This window comes from Triturus cristatus, chromosome 6 (genome assembly GCF_964204655.1).
Source record: "Triturus cristatus chromosome 6, aTriCri1.1, whole genome shotgun sequence".
In the NCBI taxonomy this organism is placed as follows: Eukaryota; Metazoa; Chordata; class Amphibia; order Caudata; family Salamandridae; genus Triturus; species Triturus cristatus.
In genome coordinates, this window is record NC_140589.1 from 1,714,514,707 (window position 1) to 1,714,533,574 (window position 18,868).

Below are 18,868 nucleotides of genomic sequence, written 5' to 3' on the forward strand. Positions count from 1 at the left end.
ATTGATATACTGTGTGCCATTCAAGGCCCTCTATACAGCCCCTCTACAGTCTAAACAGTGTCACTTTAACAGGGGGATAAGAGGGTTCAGTAGAGTTACAGCCTAGATGGGGAGACTGCCTTTCAGAAGCTTCTCTAAAGATATTCATGGAGTTCTACTGTGACATGTTCATTGCTAAGAGAGCACTAGAGGGTGCAGTTCAACATAACTGCCTATATGGGACATGTGACTTCACAAAAAGTACTAATATATAAAAAACAAAAATAAAATCTATGGCGACATATTTGTTTGTCAAGGTGCCTCTTCTTTGACATATAGTTGCGCATCTTGCCACATACATTTTTTATTTTTCAGTAGAACATTCTATGGTAGTTTTCCCACTGAAAGTTGGTGCTGTGTTCCTAAGACCCATGAGCATTGATGCTGGGGAACAAGAACTGAGGGGATTAGTGGCCTGCAGCACTAATTTTACCACCCACTTAAGAAGCCTTTCTAAACGTGTTTCCGGCCAGCCATAGCAGCCTGTGTGTGCAGTTTAAAGCTGCCATTTTGACCTAGTAAAATAAACTTTTAGCCAGGCCTAAACCTTCCTTTTTAATACATATACATCATCCCTAGGGTAGGCCCTAAACAGCCCATAGGGCAGAGTGGAATGTATTTAAAAAGTTGGACATGTACTTTTAACTTTTATATGTCCTGGTAGTTAAAAGCTCTTATATTCGTTTTTCACTACTGCAAGGCCTACCTCTCCCCTTAGGCTAACATTGTGCTACATTATTACATTTAATAAGCTCTCAACTTTCACTTGAGAGCAGGTAAGAATGTTGAGTTTGGTGTCTAACGAATTGTAAATTAAAGCCCTCTTTATTGGTAGTCAGAGTCAAAGTCACAATTCTGAAAATGCCACTTTTAGAAAGTTTATCAAAAACAAAAGGGGGGTACCTGACTCCTTCGATACTTTCTGCATTATCTCTTTGTAGCATCAATCAAACTAATGCTTTTTTTGTTTGATTGGGTTATTTATTAAACCATTTCATTTGAGATTATTTTCATATATTTTGTCAAGAAATTTGAAAGTATGAAAAGAAGAGACACATACATTTCAAATGACATAACTAAAAAGTACATTAAACAATTCACAAATTACATTCATGGACAAAACATTGGAGTGTGCCATCACTTATATACCACTATTCAAAAAAAGGTGTTGTTTTTCACTCCATTTCATTTAACACACGGCAAGTCTTGGGGCTTTTCAATTAGACCAAAACTCAAGGAAATGCCTAACAAAGGGAACTACTTTCTGCATATAGGTGGGGAATTAATTTTTCAGTCCGATTCCCTCAACAGCAAAAGTATAATTTTTGACAGTTCCACAGTGTTTTAGAATGCCAACGCGTTTCAAAGCACAGGCTTAAGGTACTGTGCCTATCATCAGGGCTTCTTATTCATGGATATTTCACGAAATTCTGCAAAATAAATGATGCAAAAAACGGGTGTGTAACTAATCTACGTGACTTCATTTAAAAACAAATCTCCTGCACTCCAACAGGATCTGGCACTTGCTGGACAAAGAATTACCTGATAAAACTTGGTTGAAACCATTAGTTCGCCTTCATCATGGCAACAAAGTTGCGAGTCTGTATCTACTTTGAATTCGGACAATGGGACCTGTTGTATAAACTGAAGTAAAAAAGTCATCAATATTTATCTGTAACGACACCAAAAGTCGAGCGCCAGTGGTTACTTGTTGCAGCTCAAGTTGCATATCAACTGTTTATTTTTACTTTTAAAAGGATAAACATGTACCTTTGCAATGTGGAAATATCGTGCGCCTCATAGACCTCAATTCAAACGCGTCCCCAATTCCTGAACAAATTATGTCAGTTACCGCAAAGTTCCAGCACAAGCAGGTAATGCTTGATTTTGCAAGACTTGCTTCAAAAAACTTGATTGAACCACTCCAGAATCATTCGACCGGCATGTTTGGTGGATGGGGGCATTTCTTGTCAGAACATACAATGCGCATAAAACTGCGCGTGGCCTCATGGGAAATGTAGTTTAAACACAATCAACCAATGGCAATGCAGCTGGGGTTGAGCATTCTATCTCCATAACAGGTGCTTTCTAGGACTTGTGGTTTGGAAAGTGAAACATTATGCTCTAGACAGTTCTGTCATTCCGTTAGGCCTGTAACTGCGCCATTATATTTTAATATAAGGTAATTCTCCTTTTGAATTAGAGCAGTGTCAATATCAATTAATCGTTTTGTTGTGTTCAAAGCAAACAACACTGCCCACTTAAAATCCTTTTCACTATGGGATTTTTCAATAAAGTGTTCTGCCATGGGTGCTGTTAATACTTTCTTTTTTATTCTGGAACGATGTTGTGTAATACGTTGGCTTATCTGCTGATTTGTCTTGCCTATGTATAACTTCAGACAAGGACAAAGAACAGCATAAACCACGTTTTTGGTTTTGCAATTTGAAAACTCTGAATGGTGGCATCTGATGGCATTATGTACAAATTCAGATCCTTTCATTGTACTGTCACACACAGAGCAGTTTCCACATTTATGATGGCCCATGACAGGTTCAAGTTGCCATTGTGATCGAAGATTACCCTTGGGTTGTGTGGGAAAAATATCTGCCCTTACAATTTGTTGGCCAATACTCTGATTTTTCTTCATAGCAAATAAAGGCTTCGGAAAAGGACACTCCAAGTTTTCTAACAGGTGCCAGTTCTTTAGTACAATTTGCTTGAATTTATTAGTATCTGGGCCAAACGTTGTGACACAAACCAATCTTTCCAGTGGGGGTTTCTCCCTCTTTTCTAGGAGTTCTTCACGGGGTGTGTACCAAGCTCTTTTTATTGCGTGTTTTAGCATTTTCTTTGGGTAACCCCTCATGGTCATTTGTTCACGAAAGATGGCTGCATGCTTTTCATAGTCAATTTTTCTTGAACAATTCCGTATGATCCGCAAAAGCTAACCATATGGAAGGTTTTCCTTCAGACTTCTGGGATGAGCACTCTTGTGGTGTAGGATGATGTTTTTGTCAGTGGGTTTGCGGTGCAGTGAGGTAGTCAACCTATTCTCATGTGGGGAAACCTCCACATTCAGGAATGTCATACAGGTCTTACTTGAGTTCAAGCTGAATTTTATATCTTCATGGCGAGTGTTCAGCCAACCATGAAAAATTTGCAATTCTTCTTGGGAGCCGTGCCATAGACACCAAACGTCGTCTATATAGCGTAGCCACTGTAGGATTTTTTCTTTGAAGGCATTGTTGTTAAAAAGGAATTTTTATTCATATTTGGCCATGAAGAGAACCACCATTTCTGGGATGAAGGGACAACACAAGGCGGTCCCTTTCACCTGAATAAAAAATGAGTCTTCAAACTTGAAATAGCTTTTTCTAAGTGCAACCTCAGCTAGTTGTACAATAAATGTGGTTGGCACCCTCTGAGGACATGGTCTGTCTTCCAAGTATGCCTCGATCACTTGTAGTGCCTCATCTTGGGGTATCTGCGTGTACCTTCGCCCCAGAAATGACGGTAAATGTGGAAACTGTTTTGTGTGTGACAGTACAATAGAAGGATCTGAATTTGTACATAATGCCATCAGATGGCGCCATTCAGAGTTTTCAAATTGCAAAGCCAAAAACGTGGTTTATGCTGTTCTTTGTCCTTGTCTGAAGTTATACATAGGCAAGACAAATCAGCAGATCAACCAACGTATTACACAACATTGTTCCAGAATAAAAAAGAAAGTATTAACAGCAACATGGTCGAACACTTTATTGAAAAATCCCATAGTGAAAAGGATTTTAAGTTGACAGTGTTGTTTGCTTTGAACACAACAAAACGATTAATTGATATTGACACTGCTTTAATTCAAAAGGAGGCTTACCTTATATTAAAATATAATAGTGCAGTTACAGGCCTTAACAGAATGATAGAACTGTCTAGAGCATAATGTTTCACTTTCCAAACCACAAGTTCAAGAACGCACCTGTTGTGGAGATAAAATGCTCACCCCCAGCTTGCATTGCTATTGGTTGATTGTGTTTAAACCACATTTCCCATGAGGCCACGCACAGTTTTACGCGCATTGTATGTTCTGACGAGAAATGACCCCATCCACCTAACATGCTGGTCGAATGATTCTGGAGTGATTCAATCAAGTTTTTTTAAGTAAGTCTTGCAAAATCAAGCATTAACCACTCGTGCTGCAGCTAACCCTCTGGTCCATTTTGGTAACTGACATCATTTTTCAGGAATTCGGGACGCATTTTAATTGAGGTCCGCGAGGCGTGCGATATTTTCGCGTTTGCAAAGGTACATGTTTATCCTTTTAAAAGTAAAAATAAACAGTTGATATGCAACGTGAGCTGCAACAAGTAACCACTGGCGCTCAACTTTTGGTGTCGTTACAGATAAATATGTGATGACTTTTAACTTCAGTTTAAGCAACAGGCCCCATTGTCCGAATTCAAAGTAGATACAGACTCGCAACTTTGTTGCCATGATGGAGGCAAACTAATTGTTTCAACCAAGTTTTATTAGGTAATTCTTTGTCCAGCAAGTGCCAGATCCTGTTGGAGTGCATGATATTTGTTTTTAAATAAAGTCACCTAGATTAGTTACACACTTACACGCGTTTTTTGCATCATTTATTTAGCAGAATTTCGTGAAATATCCATGAATAAGAAGCCCTGATGATAGGAACAATACCTTAAAGCCTGTGCTTTGAAACGCGTTGGCATTCCAAAACACTGAGGAACTGTCAAAAATTATACTTTTGCTGTTGAGGGAATGGGACTGAAAAATTAATTCCCCTTTATATGCAGAAAGGAGTTCCCTTTGTTAGGTATTTCCTTGAGTTTTGGTCTAATAGAAAGCCCCAAGGTTTGCCGTGTGTTAAATGAAATGGTGTAAAAAACAACACCTTTTTTTGAATTGTTGTATATAAGTGATGGCACACTTCAATGTTTTGTCCATGAATGTAATTTGTGAATTGTTTAATGTACTATTTGTTTATGCCATTTGAAATTTATGTGTCTCTTCTTTTCATACTTTCGAATTTCGCTAACAAATATATGAAAATAATCTCAAATGAATGGTTTAATAAATAACCCAATCAAACAAAAAGGCATTGGTTTGATTGATGCTACAAAGAGATAAAGCAGAAAGTATCGAAGGAGTCAGGTACCCCCCTTTGTTTCTGATAAGTATTACGGCCCTACTTGACTCTTGTCCAACGGGCCAAACCCTTCTTGTGGTTTCACTTTTAGAAAATTGGCATTTCTTGTCCCAACCATTTGGCACCTACAGCCTGTTCCTGGGTCACATGACAGGGTGTAGCTGACAGTTGAACTTTGTTTATTCCTTCCAGAGAGCCACACAGCAGAGGGAATAGGGGTACTTGGATTGGGCCGTCAACAGTCAGGATTGGGGAGCAGAGCTGGGTACAGCTCCACTTGCAACTTAATAGTCTCTGCCCTACCTTCACACAAAGGACTTGTCACCAGTACATTGTCCATGTAGCCAGATTGGGGCAAGGACTGGGGAGGCAGGAAACCTCAAGCACTTCAAAGGTAATTCTCTAGACACTTACCCTACTTCAAAGTGGGCACCGGGTATTAATATTGGACCCTCTGATACTACTCTTCAGTACATCCTTGGACCTGTGCAAGACTCAGACGTATTGCTGTGCTGCTCTGCTGCCCTGCTGCTTGAGAGGACTGGACCTGCATCTTGAAACCAGGACCACTAGAGGGACTTCCTGGGCTAGTTGGCTGGGATTCAGGTGACAGAAAAGGCTCCAATTACCCTGAACCCAACACCTAGATCTGCTGTGAATCCTACCCCCCAAATGTTGCCACCCAGTTCTGGACCTTTGGAAGTGGGCCTGAAGGTGCTTTGCCAGCCCAGCTGTGGTTCTGTGGTTGGTAACGATACAGCCTGATGCAAATCCTCTCAGCCACACTGAGTAGCAGCCACAGCACTACCCATTTCTGAACTTTCCATTTCATCCTGCAGTCTCCTCAGAACTGCCACTGCATGATGCATTATGGATGCAGACCTTCGCATCGCAAGCCCCTTGTCAATGGCATTCTCGATGATGATGCAGGACTCTGCATCGCAGCTCCCCTGCTTCTTTGGAAAAATTGGTGGGAGATGCATCTTCGATGCAGAACTTCGCATCGCAAGCCCCTCATCAACGGCATCCTGGATGACAACACAGGACTCCGTATCATTGCCTCACAGCTTCTCTGAACCACCACTGCGCAACACATTCTAGAAGCAGGATCTCGCAATGCTCCTCAAACCAGGATTTAAGGGGAAATTTTCTTCAGCTAGCCTAACTTGACCCCTGTGTCTGGGACATGCTCCATTGTAGTTGGCCTTAAATTGTGACTTTGTCCTGATCCGGTGTGACCAGATAACCAAAGTTGGAGCTTAATGCTTCTAGGTGCTCTTTTTACCTAAAACCTTGAAATTGCAATTCACTAGTTCTACTGATTGTACTGTTGTTATTTTGCTCTTTTGCTCTCAACTGATTTATTACATTTTTTATCTATTTTATCTAAAGTGTTGTGGGATTACTTTTGCATTGTATTTTCACATTATTATTGTTTGAAGCGCTGCATAAATACTTTACACATTGCCTCTAAGTTAAACCTGATTGTTTTTTTGTGCCAAGCTACCACAGAGTTGAACAAAGGTTAATTTGGGATTTCCTTGTGTTTCACCCTGACAGAGATTGTGGTTGGTGCTTGAGTATGGTGTCACCCTCCTCAGCCAGTAACCTAATTTCCAACAACTTGTCACAAACTCTGTGCAGCAGTCGGTATTTTTGTTGCAGGCATATGTGAAACCCCAAGTGCTCGTGCTTTTCACAGATTGATAGTGTGAGCAAGTATACAGCTCCAGCTCAGACTGTGGGCCTGCAACAGCAGAAGCCACATGAGGGAGTGGAAAACTATCCCTGCCTCCAACTGAAGGCACAAATCGGTATAAATACCTCAAACCTTCATCTACAATCTCTGTATTTACAGCCCCTATTGTTAAATTTGAGCAGCAGTGAGAGCATAAAAAGCAGTGTAAGAGGCTCCTGCTGTTGTTTTCATTCAGTCACTGAAGGAGAAAAACAAGCATTGGAAAAGCCAATCGGTCTCGACAATGCGAGAGCTACTGGCTTTGTCAATGTCAATGTGTTTCAGCATTGCATGGCTAGATGGTAAGTGTTTCCCAGGCAGATGCAGCACCCAAGTGCCCACAGCTGATGCACCATTCGTTCTTTTTGTAACCATGAGCATACATGAACAAGACATCCCAAATTAAATTTACCATGTGATAGAGAGCAAAACACAGTATGAATTTTGTCAATTCCTTTTAACAAGTGCTGCCTAAATTACTTAGTAAAATCATGATACTTATTTTGTTCACCTTTCAAGAACAGAAGGTACCATCTGCTTTAGTGAAATTCATACTTATGACTTACATGTTACACAGGCATGCCTACTGCAGGCCACTGAGCTATCCAACTGGCTAGAAGTATCATGGGCAACAAATCAAAATGCAGAGATCATTGCATGCATAGATTCAAATTCAGGAATCCTTTATTAAATTTAGTCCCTCTTCGTACTACATGGTGTTTTGTGGGTCACTGTAATGTCTGTAATGTCTATCTGACTTCACATAAACATTGTATAGTCTGACCATACCTCCCTTCCAGTCAGTGGACTGGATTTACAATTACCACCTAGATGGCATTTCAAGAAAGTGGTAAGCCAGCTCATTAGGCCACTATATTGTTATCACTGGGTCACATGGCCCGTTCCTGGCAGGGCAAACTCAGCCTTTGGATGGTCTGAGGTTGATAAAATGAGTCCTGTTACTTTGTGTAATGGTAACAAATTCTTGCTGGACTTAGATATGTGAGCCTTAATGTGTTATATAATAGTATTGTATATTTTTTACCACTGTTGTTATCGTGGTTCTCACGAAGCTTAGAGACTGTGCACGTGCAAAGTGCCTCCTTGGTGACCCTGGTATTTTGCAGTTTTCAAAATCTGAGTAATGTGACTTTACTTGGGTGCTGGCATCAACATTTACCAAATCTATATCTCAAAGGTGGGGCGCTATCTGTTGAAAATGCCTTTATTTATTTTATCTTGCAATAAGCCTTTCATGATCATTTGCTTTTAATCTGTAATTCTGCTACATAACAAACCATGTTCTTGATTATGTACTGTGTGCTGTATTCTAAACCACAAAATGCTTACTATACAAATGCACTCAAGCGCCTAGGAGTTCAGTTGGTGGCCTGGTGCGCTTTACAGTGATCATCCAGTGAAACAAAACAAGCCCTTCCCACAGTCCATTTTTATTAGTAACCAGAGAGCTTGTTATGACGCGTTCCTGTTTATTGTAACATTCTCAAAGGATGTAGAGAGGGTGAGAATGAGTGAGTGAATTGCAGCTGAAACAAAGTGGTCACGTGAACTTGCAAGGCAATGGAGACCATGGAGGTGATTGCTGACTTTCTCGCTCTCTCCCTGCATATTCTCTCCTGGTAATTGAAAAGCATGCCGTTGCTTGAAAAACAAGATAAGAACACGATTTACAGGCCTGGTCCTTTACTGTTGGAAAAGCACAGGGCAAGCAGCCACGTCGCGCGGGAGGGAGCAAGCAACAGTGGGATTAGGGTGATTGGGGGACGGGATATGAAAAAATGCAGAGTGGAGAGAGCCGTTTCACGATGGTCAGAAAGAACAGGGCAAGCAGACACGGGCACAGAATGGAGAAAGTGACAGCGAGAGGAGGGTGATTGGAGGAAGGGACAAGAAACCAGATAAGAACATGATTTCCAGGCCTAATTACAGAAATGGCGCAGCACTCAGAGCGAGTGAATATATGACCGCTCCTGTGGTGGGCTCTTAAATAAAGAAAAAAGAAGTTCCTAAAATGGTCATTAAATGGGAGGAGTGGATGGATGTTAGAAATTGGTCCCTGCTCTCGGGGAGGGCTAAACACAGAAAGAGGCATGACACATACATGCCATGGACAAGAGGGACAAAGATTAGGAAAGCCATGATGGATACACCAAATGGGTAGCCTATGGGCGGGCTGAAGCCCACAAAGTATATACCACATTTTATATTTCGAGACAGCGCAAGCACTGCCTAGAGCATAAACCAAACAATTGTTGGGACCCACTGCAGATTCATGGTTTTTAATGGATGGCTCAACATTGGTATGTTGCAATAATTATTTGTTGCTTCTTATTCTTTTATAAATACATGCGCAATCTTCAAATTGATGTCAGATTAGCTTTGCTAGGGATACTATGCTGTTCATCCTTACATTGTAAGAAAATAAGTGGCAAATCAAAACATGGAGGAGAAAATGGCATGTACCTCACTACTTTGAGATTATTTATTCTCTTTCTAGATGTTTTTTTTATTTTTTTCAGTATGTAGCCCCATTTTTATCTTCCTCTCCCTATTTCTCACCCTATGTCCTGTCTACTTTGGCTCTTTTGTTACTTTTCTATTCTGTTTTTTAATTACAGGGTCAGTATCCCCACAACAGTGCCCTCTATCTAGCTCAGATACATGCCCTTGTTTCCTCCTCCCTCTCCCTTTATGTTTTTGAGAAGTTATTTACAAACTGTTGAAATTAGAAGGCATAATTTCAAGTGTTAAGCAAATATCAGTGATGTACATATTGCTTGTCCTTTGTGTTTCTTTCTTAAAGAATGTTGCATGCTTTTTGTGAAAACTATTATTCCTTCATGACAAAATACATTTGTTCACATGGACTTATCATTCCCATTTTCTTGCCTTGCAGACAGAAACCTTGGATTCAAAATAAGTTTACATTGTCCTTGCTGTACATTTGTGCCTTCCAATAATTATATCATCCCTAACAAGAGTGAAGAATTGGAAACAAGATTTGCAGGTAAAACAAATAATTCTGGTGTTCAATGTCATCATTTAGTGGGATCCTGGTTTTGTTCAGTGAATGAAACAAACACCACTGTATGTGCAAGATCCAGATTACATTTTTTAGATTGCTTATATATAGTTTCTAATATCTGGAAACTTTGTAAAAGTACTGTTTTGTAGCCTATATATCTTCTGCAGCTGCTGTGCTTTCCCACCCACACCCACCAATTGACAAAGGTGCCCACATACTAGCATGCAAAACTACCTTAATGTTCCTGTAGGTACTCCAGAGGTTTGTTTTTTATTCGGCAGCTCATGCATTCCAACTCCTGTGAGAGTCATTCTCAAGGCAAAAGTAATGATTACATTTTCCAACTAACCATCACTGTTAATGGCCAAAAGCTAGGCATAGTGGCTGTTGGGCACATGTTGGGGTGAGGTCCATGCAGGGTTTTGTCGTGAGGTTGCACCCATTCCCATTCTGCTCATGGCTATAGGTTGAGTTTTGCTGAAGTTGGACATGTGCAGGAGTGGGGTGCAGGGCCCAGTCAAAGTACACAGCAGGGATTGGGCACAACAATAGGCATGCATATGTAACTTTAAAAAAAATCCACTAAATAGCTCAGTTAAAATGTAGTTATGGTTTCTTTTACTCTTGATATATTGATGTGTGTTTAAAACAACCTTTGAAATTCACACAAAACATGACAGGTAAAGTACTGTTACTGTTATGAATTAAAACCCAAAATATTCTTAAATATTTTTAGTTATGTTTAACTCGCACACCACCCATGCAAACTATAACTTGCACACAAAGTGCAATGCTTAAATCCTCACATTTATACTAATAGGAAGGAACACATCAGAGCACAACTTCATTAAATAACAAATCATATGTAAGCAAAGAAATCATACTTTATCCACAAATGCATCATTGACAATGTTAAAGATGACACCATATGACAACACCTGTGAGATGATATATGTCATTTGTGATCTGTCACACTAAGGGTGAGCTCATGAGGGTTGCATTTGGGAGTTATGGTGTGCATCACTGGTGTGCAAGTTATAAATTGCAGAGCTAATCATAGTTTGGGAATTTTATGGTTTATTTTGGACTGTTTGGGAATTTTATGGTTTGTTTTGCACTTACTAGATTTGGAATAGTTGTGCGTGCAAGCGATCTCAAACGTGAGTTATGTACATAAGGCAACTCAATGTTTATCTTGTTTTATTCTCAAGGTATTGATGGTACTAGTGGGGATCTAAAAACATTAAGGTCGAATAAGAAAAAACACAGTGGAAAGACCCCACACCTTCTTCTGATGTTGTTACCCTCTTACAGACATGATTCACAACAGCACAGCCGGCGGAAGAAGCGTGCACTAGATGCTGCCTATTGCTTTAGGTAAAACGATTTTTTTAATTGGAGATGATAAATGCTTTAATGTAAGTAACTGTTGCTTGGCAATCTTGCAAGGTAGTATTTGGATCTTGCAATTGACCCATAGGAAAAGAATATGAAATTGTGTTACTGCATATTGTGATATGATAATTCAAGAGCCTGTCTGATGTACATAGGACTCTGCCATTATATTTTTCTCTATTTCATAATAATAGGATGTGTGTCTGTATTAATTAATGTTTAGCACAAATGGGGCACTCCCAGTCTAGAGACCGAGGTGCTAGAGTGTTAGTTTGTGAGTGCAGGCATCTCACAAAAAGTGAAGGACTGGTCTCACACACAACCCAGTTTCATGCTTCATCATTGACCAGTCCTCACCCTCTAGAAACTTGGTTTGGTAGAGGGCGAGTGTTGGACTTGGCCATTCTTGGCAGGTTCACCCCTGAACTTTTTTGCCTTAAGCTCTGATATGGTGGTAGTGATTTTAGGCCTCTGGGCACTTTAGCACTGTGGCCCAGTGTAAAGTGCGTGCACGCTCTGAGTGCGCGTGGTGAGATTGGGCTGCCCTCCCATAGGAATGCATGGGGGATATGTGTGTCCATGGTAATTCCTGGTAAGAGAGGAGTGCAGGGTCGAGTTTAGTATGCGCGAACTCGTGAGAATAAATGCTGCACAATAGTGTGTGCAGATTCATTGTGACTGGTGGAGAAGTGACACTTTTAGAAGTTGGCATTTCTGTGTGCTGTGTGTCTGCCTGATGTGGAGTGCATGTCTGGCTCGTGATTGACAGGTGTGGGAAATTCCAGGAGCCAGGGTGAGTCAGCCCAGTGGTGAATAGAGAGATCTGCATCTAGATGGGAGGGAGGAGTTGCACCTGGGACCTGAATAGGACTGTGCCTTCCCTCCACAATGCTGGGTTTGCCCCCTGTGGTGCGTCTGAGCACCTAGCCTCCACCTGACAAAGGAGAGAGGAGCTGAGCATATCAAAGTGCTCCAAAGCTCCCCTAAACCAGTTCTGACTGGTATACCAAGCCCTGTGCTGTGTCACAAAGGAAAAGGGCATATAAATATAGGGGCTGTGACCCCATGAAATTGTTCAGTATTCCTGTTCTGTTCCTGAGGGAGGGGGGGGGGGCTTGCTGCTGCTGGGGCCCAAAAGGGACCGCTATGGGGGCTGCCTCCCTGCTGGAGGGTCCTGTGTGCTGGCCCCTGGGTCCTGCACTGCTCCTTCATCCCTGATGACCTCTTTGATGAGAGCTTTTTGCTCCATTTCTTTATGCCTCAAGGACTTCTTGGAACCCCTTTTGCTTTTTCTTATAAATCTCCAGGACCTTCAGGACTCTGTGCTTCTAGCACCTCGTGAGCGCTATATTTGAATTATTCCCCAGGAAAGGGGAGAACGTGGGCTGCGCAGCGTGGCGGCTGCATCCCTTGGAGAGGGAATCCCGGCGTGAAAGGATTCCCCCGGGATGCCAGTCCGAGTGGGTGCCCGCCCCGCATTTGTGTGTTTTGGAGCATGTGCCCACCCCACTTTATGGTTCTTAAAACTGGCGGGTGCCCACCCCGCTTCTGCTTTTATTTTTTTACGGGTGCTCACCCTGCTCTAGATTTAAACTTTGGAGGGAGCCTACCCCTCGTATCCCCGCCGCGGCCCGAGCCGCTAAAGATTTCTCTTCCAGGCTGCTGCCCGAGCGCGACCCGGAAGGCAGGCGAGGTGGTGTCCTGGTGGGCGGGGCTTCCGAGACGGAAGGGAAGCCCCGCGATTGAAGAATTCAGTGTGCGGAGAGGGGGGAAGCCCACCCCGCCTCCGCGACTTCTGGGGAGTTAAGCCCCGGGTCCCAGGAGGGGGTCCGGGTGAAGGCCGCCGATGCCAGCGAGGCTCTCAGGAGTGATAGAGCCATGCCTGCTGCCCGGGAGAAGTCAGCAGAGGCGCCTAATCTCAAGTGCGGAGTGCCGGTCTCGCCATGAGAGGAATCCCCGCGTCCTGCAGAGTCCCCACAGTCCGGTGAGTTGTGGTGGCTGGGGGGAGACGAGGTTGGGGCACAGTGTCGGTGCCCAGTTCATGAGCGGCCCGCCTGGTAGAGGGCCACTCCAATGAGGCGGGCATGTTGTGTTTAAAGCGCCAGGGTACTCCAACGAAGGGGGATGATTGTTCTTTCCCTGTGTTGGCCACTTTCTCACAGTTGCCCTGCTTGACAGTGGGCAACTGCAACGATAGGGGGACAAGTGTATTTAAAAGACCCTGTGAGGCCCGAGGGCACAGCTGTTCCAGGGCCCTTGAGATGAGTCTCAGCTGCCCTGCGAGAGCGCAGGCAGCTGCAATGTTTTGCGTTGAGTCAGCGGGCATATTGAAAGACCAGGCCCTCATTTGATATTTACAGCTGCGCAGCAAGTAGTGGGCAGCTGCACCGTTTAGGTCGTTCCTTCTTCAGGGGCATGGTTGTTGAGTTAGGAGTGAAATGCACTCCTCTGCCCCAGTACTTTCCCAGCTGCGCAGCACGTAGTGCCAGCTGCAACGTTTAGGTCTGCGCAATTGCGCACCCATGGGTTCTGCTGCATTGGCAGCGCGCCCTGACTCTTGGACATAGGGCATTTGAGCCCTTATTGAGATGGCCAGTTGGCCAGGGGGACTGTGAGGTGTGTAGGGCACCAGGCCCTAATGTGATTATGTGGTGCTAGAAAATGCAATGTAGGTACTATGTTTTATGCACCCTGTTCTATACCTCTAAATGTGTTCCTACGATTATGAGGTTGATTTGCATAATGTGTTTATGCTAGTGAGATTATGTTCCACTGTGTGATTTATGCCCCTAATGTGAGTCATACTTAGGAGGTTAGGGTCTAATGTGTTTAGACTTATGAAAGGATTGCATAATGTGTTTATGCTGGTGAGGTTGGCGCAGAATGTAATTAGCACCTGATGTGATACTGTGCATAATGTAGTTTATGTTACAGGCTGATGCTTAGTACAGTGGTTACCAGTAGTTTCTGGTTGTGTTCTATGTTTATGATAAGTTCTACATCTACTAAGTTCACTTTGTGATGGTTCTGACAGTGGTCCAGTTGGCCCTGTCAGGTGTAAATAATCCCTTATAAATATAATCTAGTGCCAGGTGGCACCGTGTATAATATGTGTTTACTATTCGAATGTGTTATGATAATACAAAGGCTATTTGTATGTATAACCTTGTGTGGCGTTCCTTTTGTAGTGTGCCTGGGATGCTGTTGCTGTGTGCGTGTGCACATGCTTTTACACATGGCCTCCGGGATAAGCCTGACTGCTCGTGCCAAGCTACCAAGGGGGTGAGCAGGGGTTATCTTTGGCGTGTAACTCCCTTGCCCTCACTAGAGTGGTGGTCTCTGCCTCGCTTTGGCGCAAGCCTTAGCCAACCAGAGATCCCATTTCTAACATTTGTGGCAGCGGTGGGATTAGGACTTGTGTTTGCGCAGTACCACAGCGACAACTGGCTGCATTACAAAACTCTGCATTTTAGATAGTCACATGGAAAGGCATTATTGTTTCTAAGTTTGTTTTAAGTGTCATTTCTTTGGAAATGTGTTTCTTGTGCACTATGAGTTGGCTGTCCTGCCAATGACAGTAACCAGAGAATCTGGAGGAGAGACAGCCCTTGAGCTATTGTGCTGGTTCTTGGGTTGGCCTACAGTGGTGACTTAATTGGTATGGAGTAACTAGCTCGGGAGGGTAGATTATCCCTTAAGTGCAGTGTTAGTTTTTCTGGATTCACCAGTAAGGGTGGGATCCAGTGGTGAAAGCAATATGTGTTCAGTGATTGAAGTCCCAATCCCGTTCACAGAGTATGGTACCTGGTGCTCAGTAAGAGGGGTGCAGGTTGAGATTCAGGGGCAGTAGATACTGTCTCACCGGTCTGGGGGGGGTGTGCGTGGATGAGTAGTGTGTTGCACTGGACGATTGAGTGTGAGTTCTCTGAAATAAGGAGCTTGCTGAACGATTGAGTGTGAGTTCTCTGAAATAAGGAGCTTGCTGCACGATTGAGTGTGAGTTCTCTGATATATGGAGCTTGCTGAACGATTGAGTGTGAGTTCTCTGAAATAAGAAGCTTGCATGGGGGCGTGATTCCAAAAGGAGTAGCTGAGGTGTCTTCCAACCCAGAGTGGTGGAAGAGGTTCAGAGTAGCCCAGCTAGGTCCTGGTGTAGGGGCTCACGTCCTGTCTCAGAGGAGAAGAAGTGGGTGGGCCTGCGTGTCAAAGGTGCCCAAAACCCCGTCTCAGGGCCTGGATGGTTTCTTTAGGGAACACCATGTTGGGAGCCTAGGCTGTACTAATAAGCCATTTGAGGAGGATCTCCTAGTGTCTGTATAACGTGGAGCGTCTGTAAGCAGAGCTCCAGCAGTTCTGGTGTCTGGCATTACCACTTCAGTTGGGAGGGTGCAGAAGTCCAGAGTGAGGGGTAAGAGGGGAAAAGAGTCCCCAGTGGGAACCAGTGGGTCAGGGGCCAGTCGGAAGAGCTGAGTCGCCAATGATTGACCATGGTGATGTCACTTCTGTCCTGGGGGATCTGCACGCACTGTCACATGGACAGGAGGCCGTGAGATCTGCGCCAGGCAGACTGTCACATGACACATTAGTTATGTGTCACCCTCGGGGGCATGCGTGCTCCCCGTGAAGTCCCGGTTCGCCGGGCATCTAACCAAAGAGTACCGTCCCTGGGTTGGGGAGCCAGGTTCAGGTGTTTGCCTGTCCTGGACGGCAGGGCAGCTGTAATCAGTGTCCTGGCTGGTTTGCCTTCTAGGGGTACCACTCCAGTTGGGAGGGTGCAGAACTCTGGAAGGGGGTGCAGAGGGAGGGAGTCCTTGCCTCTGACCCCTGTGCATCTGGTGAATGTGGATCCCAGGTGGTAGATCAGTTGATGGAAAGAGGTCCTGAACTGGAGGGAGAGTTGTGTTCTGGAGGGTGCTTCTCCTGGGAGGGTGCACAACCCCAGAAGTAGAGGTAGGGTGAGGAGATGCTTTGCCCATGACCTCTGGTCAGCCTGAGGGTGCGGACCCTAGGTTGAAGGATCAGTGGTAGTTTGGAACTACACTGAGAGGGAGAGTGGAATATGGCTATTGGATGCCAGGGGTTACTGCCCCCCACTCTGTGGAATGGCAAGGACCAGTGGTATCTGGATGGCCTAGAGCCTGGTCCTGGCCGTGGACAACTAGGGAGTACCAGTGGGGTAGCCTAGTTGGGCCTGAGAGTTTTTTTCAGAGGGAATCACGTTGGTTCAGAGTGGCGTAGAACCGGAGGGTGTCCCTACAGTGCGGGCCCGCGTCTGTGTTCTATCACCCCAAGCAGGGAAGCCCATCACAGTGGTGATTGGTCTGCCCTGCGTTTTGGCTGGAAGGGGGTTGTGTTGGACTTGGTCATTCTTGGCAAGTACACCCCTGAACTTTTTTGCCTTAAGCTCTGACATGGTGGTAGTGTCTCTGGGCACTTTAGCACTGTGGCCCAGTGTAAAGTGCGTACGCGCTTTGAGTGCGCATGGTGAGATTGGCCTGCCCTCCCATAGGAATGCATGGGGGATATGTGTGTCCATGGTAATTCCTGGTAGGAGAGGAGTTCAGGGTCGAGTTTAGTATGTGTGAACTCGTTAGAATAAATGCTGTGCAATGGTGTGCGCAGATTCATTGTGACTGGTGGAGAAGTGCCACTTTTAGAAGTTGGCATTTCTGTGTGCTGTGTGTCTGCCTGCCTGATGTGGAGTGCATGTCTGGCTTGTGATTGACAGGTGCTCGATGGTGTGGGGAATTACAGGAGCCAGGGTGAGTCAGCCCAGTGGTGAATAGAGAGATCTGCATCTAGATGGGAGGGAGGAGTTGCACCTGGGACCTAAATAGGACTGTGCCTTTCCTCTACAAAGCTGGCTCCGCTCCCTGTGGTGCGTCTGAGCACCTAGCCACCACCTGACAAAGGAGAGAGGAGCTCCAAAGCTCCTCTAAACCAGTTCTGACTGGTATTCCAAGCCCTGTGCTGTGTCACAAAGGAAAAGGGCATATAAATGTAGGGGCTGTGACCCCATGAAATTGTTCAGTATTCCTGTTCTGTTCCTGAGGGGGGGCGGGGGACTTGCTGCTGCTGGGGCCCAGGAGGGACCGCCATTGGGGCTGCCTCCCTACTGGAGGGCCCTGCACTGCCCCTTCATCTCTGAAGACCTCTTTGCTGGGAGCTTTATGCTCCATTTCTTTATGCCTCAAGGACTTCTTGGAACCCCTTTTGCTTTTTCTTAAAAATCTCCAGGACCTTCAGGACTCTGTGCTGCTAGCGCCTCGTGAGCGCTATATTTTAATTATTCCCCAGGAAAGGGGAGAACATGGTCTGTGCAGTGCGGCAGCTGCAGCCCTTGGAGAGGGAATCCCAGCGTGAGGGATTCCCCCGGGATGCCAGTCCGAGCGGATGCCCACCCCACATTTGCATGTTTTGGAGCGGGTGCCCACCCCGCTTTATGGTTCTTAAAAATGGCGGGTGCCCACCCCGCTTCTGCTTTTATTTTATTACGGGTGCCCACCCCGCTCTAAAGATAAACTTTGGAGGGAGCCTACCCCTCGTATCCCCGCCACGGCCCGAGCCGCTAAAGAGTTCTCTTCCAGGCTGCTGCCCAGCGCGACTCGGAAGTCAGGCGAGGTGGTGTCCTGGTGGGCGGGGCTTCCGAGACGGAAGGGAAGCCCCGCGAGTGAAAAATTAGGTGTGCGGAGAGGAAGGGAGCCCACCCTGCCTCCGCGAGTTCTGGGGAGTTAAGCGCTGGGTCCCAGGAGGGGGTCCAGGTGAAGGCCGCCAATGCCAGCGAGTCTCTCAGGAGTGAAAGAGCCCCGCCTGCTGCCCAGGAGAAGTCAGCAGAGGCGCCTAAAGTCAAGAGCGGAGTGCCGGTCTCGTCGTGAGAGGAAGCCCCGCATCCTGCAGAGTCCCCACAGAACAGTGACTTGAGGTGGCTGGGGGGGAGACGAGGTCGGGGGACAGTGTCGGTGCCCAGTTCATGAGTGGCCCTGTCTGGTAGAGGGCCACTCCAACGAGGCGGGCATGTTGTGTTTAAAGCGCCAGGGCGCTCCAACGATGGGGGATGTTTGTTCTTTCCCTGTGTTGGCCACTTTCTCACAGTTGCTCCGCTTGACAGTGGGCAACTGCAACAATAGGTGAACAAGTGTATTTAAAAGCCCCTGTGAGGCCCCGAGGGCACAGCTGTGCCAGGGCCCTTGAGATGAATCTCAGCTGCCCTGCGAGAGCGCCAGCAGCTGCAACGTTTTGTGTTGATTCAGTGGGCATATTGAAAGCCCAGGCCCTCATTTGATATTTACAGCTGTCCAGAAAGAAGTGGGCAGCTGCACTTTTTAGGTCATTCCTTCTTCAGGGGCATGGTTGTTGAGTTAGGAGTGAAATGCACTCCTCTGCCCCAGTACTTTCCCAGCTGCGCAGCACTTAGTGCCACTGCAACATTTAGGTCTGTGCAATTGCGCACCCATGGGTTCTGCTGCATTGGCACCGCACTCTGACT

At 45.2% G+C, this 18,868-nt stretch overlaps 1 protein-coding gene across 1 annotated transcript in view; it reads left to right on the forward strand.

Annotated features, from left to right (window-relative positions):
• The window catches only part of TGFB2 (transforming growth factor beta 2), a 363,618-nt gene that overhangs the window by 312,530 nt on the left and 32,220 nt on the right, over positions 1-18,868 (forward strand). The window contains exons 4-5 of the mRNA XM_085612937.1: positions 9,859-9,969; positions 11,199-11,364. Of these exons, the coding sequence (XP_085469063.1) occupies positions 9,859-9,969; positions 11,199-11,364 (277 nt within the window). The remainder of the gene's footprint in view (positions 1-9,858; positions 9,970-11,198; positions 11,365-18,868) is intronic.